The sequence below is a fragment of the Sesamum indicum genome, linkage group LG3 (assembly GCF_000512975.1).
Source record: "Sesamum indicum cultivar Zhongzhi No. 13 linkage group LG3, S_indicum_v1.0, whole genome shotgun sequence".
NCBI lineage: Eukaryota > Viridiplantae > Streptophyta > Magnoliopsida > Lamiales > Pedaliaceae > Sesamum > Sesamum indicum.
In genome coordinates, this window is record NC_026147.1 from 1393348 (window position 1) to 1402605 (window position 9258).

At 32.0% G+C, this 9258-nt stretch overlaps 1 protein-coding gene across 1 annotated transcript; it reads left to right on the forward strand.

The window, feature by feature from the left end:
• LOC105156967 (heavy metal-associated isoprenylated plant protein 33-like) lies at positions 6210 to 8974 on the forward strand. The gene is made up of 3 exons (XM_011073242.2): positions 6210 to 6597; positions 7016 to 7091; positions 7229 to 8974. Exons 1-3 carry the CDS (start codon positions 6568 to 6570, stop codon positions 8635 to 8637), a joined length of 1515 nt encoding a protein of 504 aa, XP_011071544.1. The 5' UTR covers positions 6210 to 6567; the 3' UTR covers positions 8638 to 8974.

The following is a 9258-nucleotide window of genomic DNA, read 5'->3' on the forward strand; positions in this document are numbered from 1 at the left end:
TGGTAAATAAATATGTGTCAATATATGATTTTACGTCACTAACTGCTTACAAGAATTGTGATATATGGAATGAGAGAGTTGTGGGAATTGAATATAATAACTGTGATATGAATACCCCTTGATGTTGTGAATAGCCTATGTGACAAAATGAAAAGAAAAATATATGATGCGATGTGAAAAGAGTTATGATACAATATAGAAAGAGCTATGATGTAAAACGAAATTGATGAGCCTTCATGGCGTGTCAAGATAATTCACTTAAACATTATGTAATAAATGGTGAGGTTGAGTTGGTGGAGAAAATCACTATATTACATTTTGGTAAGTAGACTAGGAAAAGGAGTTTAATTAATTGTCCTATTATGAGTTGGTTATGTTATGTGATAAAGTTGGTTATGTTGGTGTTAAATTGATTATATTCTCTATATATTACTCGTTTTGTCTTGTCTGGACTACATTTGATATACATATATAGATAGTACTGGATATTTGCTTACTGAGTTCTAGGCTCATTCAATCTTCAAGAATAGATCTCTACCCACCGAGAACCAAGTTCAAACATTGCATTTGAGTCAGGTTGGGCCAGTATGCAGTTCCTTTCTCATCCGTTACTAAAAATAGAACTCACCTTTTGGGGTGTGCAAATATGAACTAGAAATGAGGATGGTATGCGAACTAAGTATAACAGTTCTGTTTTATGGTATTTGGTAGACATATGTATAATCTCATGATTGAAATGATAAATTCGCTAGTGGTGATGACGAGATTACATGTATATGTATTCCACAGGGACTGAATTATGTGCATAATTACATGTATAAACAAAGTTTACTTTAAATATAATATTCAGAGGAGATATAGTCATAGTGCTGTTAGAGGTTTTACAACAAATCAAGTTCGAACACAATATTTTAAATTCGATAATAATTCAAAAAAATTCAAATAAAAATATATTCAGCTCGACTCGATTTATTTATATATGTAATGTCAACTATAAGTTGATTTATTTTTCAATTTGCCTTTTCATAAATCATTAGTTTGTTGCTTTCAATCACTTTGAACTACATATGCCTTAAATGCAGTAATAAATTCGTACTTTTCCTCATGATTTGAAATAGCTAAGTTGATTTCAAAATTGTCAAGCACATCAACAATTAAAGAGATGAATATATTGAAAATCATTTTTATTTTAGGATAAATTACAATTAACTTTCATGAAATTTAACATAATTACGAAATATCGCCTAATTATTCAAAAAATTATCAATATTCCTGATGTTTGATCAAAAAAATGCAAAAGAAGTTGTCATACTTTGTTCCATAAAAAGTTTCTAAAATATTTAAAAATAACAAAATTATAATTTGTAGTTTATAAGGGTATTTTGATCAGTTCACTATAAAAAATACATGAAAACTTAACCGAGACTAACTATTGAACAACCGCTAAAATTCGAGGGATATTGGTGATTTTTCAAATAATAGTGATGTATCTATAATTACATCAAATTTTAAAAAAACTCGTTGTAATTTATCATTTATTTTGTGAGGAATGTACAAGCGACTAATTTAGTCTATAGATTAATGACTTTGCTTTTCGTACAAATTTTAAATAACTATGATTTCCATTTTCTTGACTATAATCATGTTTTACATAGAAAAGTGTCGTAGGTGCACATAATGTGCACGCAAAAGTTTAATATATTTTGTTTTCATGTGTTTCTGTAATGTGCTGTATTTATTATTAAAGTATGAAAGTTTATCGAAATTCATGAAATTAAATATTAAAATAGTGTATATAAGACCGTAAATTATTCAAATCACGCTTCTTCGTCTATAAATTAAAGAATAATTACACTTTTCTTTCCTAAGATTTGATGTGGTTTGAAAAATTACATTTAATACTCTCGAGGTTTGCACCCGTTTAAGAAATAGGTCCATCCGCCAGTCAAAATTCATTAAATTTGTTGATATTGATAAAAAAAAAATGAATGAAGATTGATATTTACCTTCGATTGACTTATAACTGACTTATTGCAGGTCAAATATTTTTTTTTTTTTATTAAACCACCCTTATAACTGTGAAGTTATACCTCCTCATATGCTTTAAGGTTTGAAGACGTATAAGTGTAATTTGATCATAAAAAAGTTTATTTGATACAATAAATATTAATAAGTCAATTGGGAGGTAAATATGATACTTTTATCTATTTCTTTTTTTTGTTAATATTGACAAATTCGATGAATTTTAATTTGATTGATGGAGGAACTTATTTATTAAACAAAGCAAACTTCAGGGGTACTAAATATAATTTTTCAAACTATAAAAATTTACGTATAATTACACCAATCTTCAGAAAAGGAAGTGTAATTATCTCTTAAATTAATTTATGAAAACTACTTATTCTTTAAGTTTTTTTTTCTCCTCCTTATGATAAAGTCGGACTGAGTACGAACATAAACTTTTTCAGTTATATCAATTTTATGTCGTACAATAATATATTTTCACATCTTTATATAATAATTATGTTATTGGGAAAAAACTTACTTTACATTAAATTAGTTTTAGAACTTAAAGTACTTTAGGTTTTTTATACCTATACTATTATTAAGTTATACAGGAAAATAAGTTATACAAGAAAATAACTCAATAGTTACAAAAAAATTCGATGCTAAAATCAACATATTAGCAAGTGAAACTTGCGTTATTAATTTATATTATTTAATATATATTTTAAATAAAGTTGCAAATTTTATTAGCAAGTAAATTTTTGTATTAAAAAAATTGACGTGTTAATTAGCTCAACACGAATTTTTTTCATTGATATTGAATTATTTCTTATAAAGTAGAATTTTTCATCGTTCGCCAAATTTAAACTTTTTACGATTAAAAGATGTCGAGTCCCTTTACTAGAAAGTTTGTGACGACGATATGGAATGAGTTCAAACAACAAGAATTAGGTGAATTATGACAAAAAATGATCATTTGATGCGAAAATATTGCTACACATTCTCAATTAAATTTAATTATTTCTTATTTCGTATATTTGTCGTAAAAATTGTATTTTTTATATGTTTTATTTTTATAACATGTATGCATAATTATTAACAATCTCATTCAATTTTTTCGAGATAAAATTGTAATTTATTGTATCATTTAATTTGCTTTCGTTTACTACATTTTCAAATATTTTTGTGTTTCGCGTTTTAATTTGTTATAACATTTAAAACTTTTGTCTAAGTTAACTTATGTTTGTATTACCCACTTGCAAGAAAGCATTTGTCCTTTATATACTTTTACTTCTATTGCTTACGAAAATTCTGAAAATAAATTTTTATTTTTAATCCTTCTACTAATTTTCATAGAAAATTAATTAAAAAAAATTATGTGTAACTCACGTGGCCGATTCTTTTTTTTTTATTATGAAAAGATAACAATTACATGACTTGCATGTTGATTTTTCTGTCAATTTCGTAAGTTGGCATAAGAATTGACATAAAAGAATGACGAGAACACGTCTATAATATTCTTCAAAACTCAAAATCGAAAGTAAAATAGTTTTATTGTTTAATGAATCTCTTAACAAAACTATCAGTTATTTAAGGGTTCATTTGGTCCGAATGAGAGGAAAAGGAAAGTGGAAGGGGGAGGGGAGAAAAAGAATAGTAGTTTTCTTTCAAGTTATTTGGTGTAATTGAAAATTGAGTAAATCTTGAATACTTCGTCTTGTTTGGTATGAAGAAAAGAGATTGAAAAGAAAAAACTAATTTTTATAATTTTATTGAATAATCATTCTCTTCATTTTGAATTAAAAAAATAAATAAATGAGTAAATTATTTTGTTATTAGAATTATGTCCTTTTTAACATTTTGCCATCGAATTTTTTTTTTTTGGTGTGTGTTATCTTACCATGTGAACTTTGTGAAATTTGCACTTTTCCATATATGATCATTTTTTGTTGATTTTTTTGCCAGGAAAACATCACATTTTGTGTATATGTGAAAGATACCACATCACATAACCCTTAAATATCACATGTGCACTTCATGTGATGTTTTTTCAACAAAAAACTTGGTTGAAAAACAATTATAAATGGCAAAGTGCAAAATTTAGTAAGGTTGATATAGTAAGTTGACACAAAAAAAGTTTAAATGCCAAAGTATAAAAAAAGTCATAGTTCGGATGGTAAAATTAATTAATCCTAAATAAATTAATATTATTCTAATATAATTTTAGTATATAAAAAATTTAATAACCTTATCAATAAAAATATTTTGTCAAATAAGAATAAGAATAATTTTTTATTAATAAAAATATTCATAAAATGGGCATTATTCTTTTACTTTAAACGGTTTAGTTTAAATGAAACAAAAATTACTAACAATATTTCAATAAAAGAATTCGAGTTCAAACATCATTAACTTTCTTGATACCAAAAACAACATTGGAGGAAAATTATATATATATATATATGCATAATAGGATAAATAAAAATAAAAACTGTACTTTTTTGTCTTTTTTATTTTTATACTTCCACTTTCCGCCCAATTTTGGACGGAAACAAAATTAGACTCCGTTTTTTTTTTTTTTAGCTTTATACTTCCACTTTCCGCCCAATTTTGGACGGAAACAAAATTAGACTCCGGAGGAATTTTATATACATCAGATTTTACTTCACCTTCATCTCTTTTCCCTAACCAAACACCAAATTGTCTCTTATACGTTCAGTTTTACTTCCAATTATCTTATACTCTCACTTCTCGCCCAAACCAAACATATTCTAAAATAAAAGGGTCGTAATCTTAGTCTAGGTAAAATTACTATCTCAAAAGCCCGAAAGACTCTACCCAAAGTTACGCTACAATATTAGCAATAATTCAAAAAAATATCATGTCCAAAAGATAACTACAGAAAATAGCAAAAATAATTAAATTTGATTGAAAAATAGAAAATTTTAAAGAATCGTCCGGACAGTGGTCAAAACGATGGTATTTGTGCGAACAACGGTCTCTCACAACAATAGTAGTAAGAGATTTCTCTTCAAAACTGTGGGTAGATCGTCCTATAACTCTAATTGGAGTAAAAATTATGATTGTATTAAATTTTCATCAAACCACACAACCAAAGCACTAAATATTCGACGTACATTTATCCAAATGCTCCAAACATGCATCCGTCTCTTATTTTACATCAAACGAAAAATAATACATTTTATAAGTTATGTAACCATTTTCAAAAATATTTATGACAAAGTATATAATAACAGGATCTAACAACCAATCATATTATAAATCATCATGGAAATATATACATCATAGTATGAATATTTGAATTTAAAAGATTGACTAAACCAGACATGGACAAAAACTGTTCCATCACAAAATCTAGGTAGAATAGATTAGTAATCTCAAAATATGAATGCCCAAATGCAGCATGCTTCAAACGACACTGTGTACTATCTTTTTTTCTCTGGGGAAATTATATTTTTGATTCGTCCGTACTTTAGGATTAATATACTTTTTATTCCGTTAGTTTGAAACTCACATTGATAATTCAATAAATTATAAAAAATTATATTTTTAATCTCATTTTGATTAGAAGACCAATAAGAGTTGACGGTGAAACAGTCTTTTCTGTCGAAATACTAACAAAATAATGAAAATTAAGAGTTTTTAATACTTAATAAATTGTTGATGAGAATCCCATAATTTAATAGTACGAAAAATATACTAAATAAAAAATATGAGATTGGGAATGTTATTTGCCCTTCTACTAATAATAGTAATGAGGGCCAATAAATTTATTGCAGCAACCAATTTTGAGGGGAAAATCTGACAAGAAAGTCTTTCATATGTGCTGGTAATAATAAATACACAAAAATTATCAGCAGATTTTCTTACATCTAACCATGGTTAGGGTGACCTGACCATCAATAGAGTTAAGCCGAGCCAAGCCAAGCCAAGAAAACTCAAAACTCCACATCAAGCCAAGCCACAAACCAAAAAGCCCAAAATTATGCCAATATCTATAAAAGTGGGGGAAAAAAAAATTAATAAAAGTTGGCTTATGGTGTAATTATCCCTACACCCAATCCCCTCCCACAACACAACCCCCCACCCCCACCCCCCCACTTATTATTATGAAGTTTGAGAAACACTAAATTTAATATACAAAATGCCAAGCTTTAAAAAAAAAAGATTACCCATAAATAAAGCCCCAGAAACCAAAGAGGTGATAGTGTTCCCTTATGTACCAACCCTGCACTTTTGATTACTACTAGCCTCTCTCTCTCTCTCTCTTTCTCTCTCTCCCTCTCACACACACACACACTAGAATTCTCTTGCCGAAGCTCTGAAATATTAGGAGCCAAGAACATAGCAGGGAAGTTTTAATGTGGTTCACCCACAGGACCTGAACCTTATTTATTTCCCTCTCTCTCTGAGTCTCTGTGTGTTTGGATTTCTGAGTGGCCGCCAGTTATTTTCTTGGGAGTTTCTTGGCTCAGATCTACTCCCTTTTAATTTCACCTCATTGTATTGTTTCTGCTTGTGTTATTTGAGTGGCTGAAAATGAGTAAAGAAGAGTTCTTGAAGATCCAGGTAACCCTCTTCTCTTGCACATTTCATGATAAAATGGCGTGTGTGTGTGTGTGTGTGAGAGAGAGAGAGAGAGGGAGAGTTTATGTCTTTATGCGTGTGTGTGTGTGTGTGTGTGTGTTTAATTTTGGGTTTATGGTCTTTGCTTGTGTTCAACACAAGATTTTCTTCTGGCATTTCTTTTGTTTGTTATTACATGTATCTTTTTTTCTTTTTCTTTCTACTGGATGCATTCCTCTGTCAATTTGATTTAGGTAGACGTTTCCACTCAGACAAAGCATTCATTTTTCTTGATTTTCGTTTTCTCTTTTTCACTTTTTTCTTAATTTCTTGTTCCTGACTCTGATTTTCTTGGATTCTTAAGTGATAAAGTTGTGAACTTTACCCTGTGTCTCCTCTCTGTCTTTGCTTGTTCTTGCAGACTTGTGTTCTTAAAGTCAATATACACTGTGATGGCTGTAAGCATAAAGTGAAGAAAATCTTGCAGAAGATTGAGGGTACCCTACACTGCTATTTTCTTGGCTCTGAGTTCTGTTAATATCCTGCAAAAAATCACTTTCTTTCGAGTATTTCTGCATTTTTTTAGTTCAATTTTTATGAGCAATTGGGCTTAATTTGTGTGTGTTTGTGGTAGGTGTATACACTACAAAGATAGATTCTGAGCAGGGGAAGGTGACAGTGTCTGGAAATGTTGACCCATCCACACTCATAAAGAAGCTTATCAAGAATGGGAAACATGCTGAGCTATGGGGTGCCCCAAAGGCCAACAACAACCAGCTTAATAATCAGTTCAAGAACCTGCAAATTGACAATGGTAAAGGTGGAAACAACAAGGGCCAGCCCCAAAAAGGTGGTGGAAACAACCAGCCGAAAGGCGGTCCTCACGGTGGCGGTGGCGGTGGCGGTGGCCAACATCCACAGCTTCAGCAGCTGCAACAGATGAAAGGGTTCCAGGATCTGAAAATTCCTCCTCAGTTTATGAAGGACTTGAAAATGATGCCTCCTAACAACGGCAAGGGCCAGAACCCGAAGTCGGTTAAATTTGAGCTGCCGGAGGATGAGGGGTTGAGTGATGATGAGTTTGATGATTTTGATGATGATGACGATTATGATGACGATGAGCTTGACGATGATTTGGATGATGCCCCTTTGAGTAAGATGAAACCGATGATGGGGAATGGCCACGGTGGCTCGCAGATGCCTAACATGATGATGAATAACATGATGAATAGCCAGCTGATGAAGGGTGGTGGAAACAATGGAGGGAACGGTGGCGGAAATGGGAAGAAAGGTGGGGGTGGAGGTGGAGGTGGGAATATCCCTGTTCAGGTGAATCATGGTGGTGGAAATGATGGAAAAGGTGGTGCTAATGGTGGCAAGAAAGGTGGAAATGGGAATAACAATGGTGGAAACCAAAACCAAGGTGGTGGAAAGGGTGGCAAGAATGGCGGGGGCCAGAGCGGTGGTGGTGGTGGTGGCGGCGGCGGCGGCGGCAATGGTGGTGGTCAAAACAAGAATGGTAACAACGGCAAAGGAGGCGGCGGCGGTGGGGCTCCTAATGGCAACAATTTTATGGCTAATGGGGCCATCAAAGGGGGTGGAATGAGTAATGGGCCTCATGGCATGCCTAACATGATGGCTATGAATGCTGGTGGTGGTGCGGGCCAGATGGGAAATATGCCAATGGGCCATATGAGCAATCTGCCAATGGGACAAATGAGCAATCTTGCAGCTGTACAAGGCCTGCCGGCCTCTGCCATGAACGGCGGTGCCGGTGGAGGTGGAGGGTACTTTCAAGGTGCTGGACCTGAGAACATGCCTGGAAACCCCTACTACCAGCAGCAACTGGCGGCAATGATGATGAACCAGCAACGTGCCAACGGGAACGAGAGGTTTCAGCCAATGATGTATGCCAGGCCTCCGCCTGCCGTCAACTACATGCCACCATACCCGCCCTACCCTTACCCTCCTCCACCAGGCGAGCGGGCCGACCAGTACGCAATGTTCAGCGACGAAAACACGTCTAGCTGTAACGTGATGTGAGATACATCGATCGATCGCTGCCAATAGAGCTTGGTTGTTTAAGTTGATAGTTTCATGACTTGCTAGTCTTGATGCCATAATACAGATGGAAAATGGTTTTTTACTTTGGATTTGCTTTTGGATTTTTCTCTTTTATTCCCCATTTTGAATCCTAAGTTTAGATTAGTGTTTCATGATAGGGAGTATTTGATAGATAATATATGGAAAAAAAAGACAAAACATAAACAAAAACAAAGCTCTTTAGAGAATGAGAGATGTAAGTGGGAGATTGTGGTGGTTTTGATGATGAGAATGTTTATATTATAATGTTTATATGTTGAGAAAATAAATAAAAATTGAAAAGAGAATGGGATTTAACCAAAAAAAAAAAAAAAGGGGAACAAAGCCCTTCTCTTTGCCCATTTCCATATAGGATTGGATTTTTTATTGCAAATTTTGTTATCGTTTTTATTCTATTCGACATACATAAGTTATACGTATAAATTTTTTTTTAAATAAAATATATAATATTATTTTTATATATATAGGGTGTGTATGTTTAATAAATTAGAAGATGAAATATGATTTGTAATAAAATTCGATTCTCTCCAAAATTATAATTTGTTTTTAATTGAATTTATC

What these genes read in the sequence shown, in the direction of transcription:
- LOC105156967 (XM_011073242.2), top strand. Translation starts at nt 6,568, where the DNA reads ATGAGTAAAGAAGAGTTCTTGAAGATCCAG. An exon ending in AAGAGTTCTTGAAGATCCAG is followed by an intron (nt 6,598 to 7,015) that starts GTAACCCTCTTC and finishes TTGTTCTTGCAG; the next exon opens with ACTTGTGTTCTTAAAGTCAA. An exon ending in AATCTTGCAGAAGATTGAGG is followed by an intron (nt 7,092 to 7,228) that starts GTACCCTACACT and finishes TGTTTGTGGTAG; the next exon opens with GTGTATACACTACAAAGATA.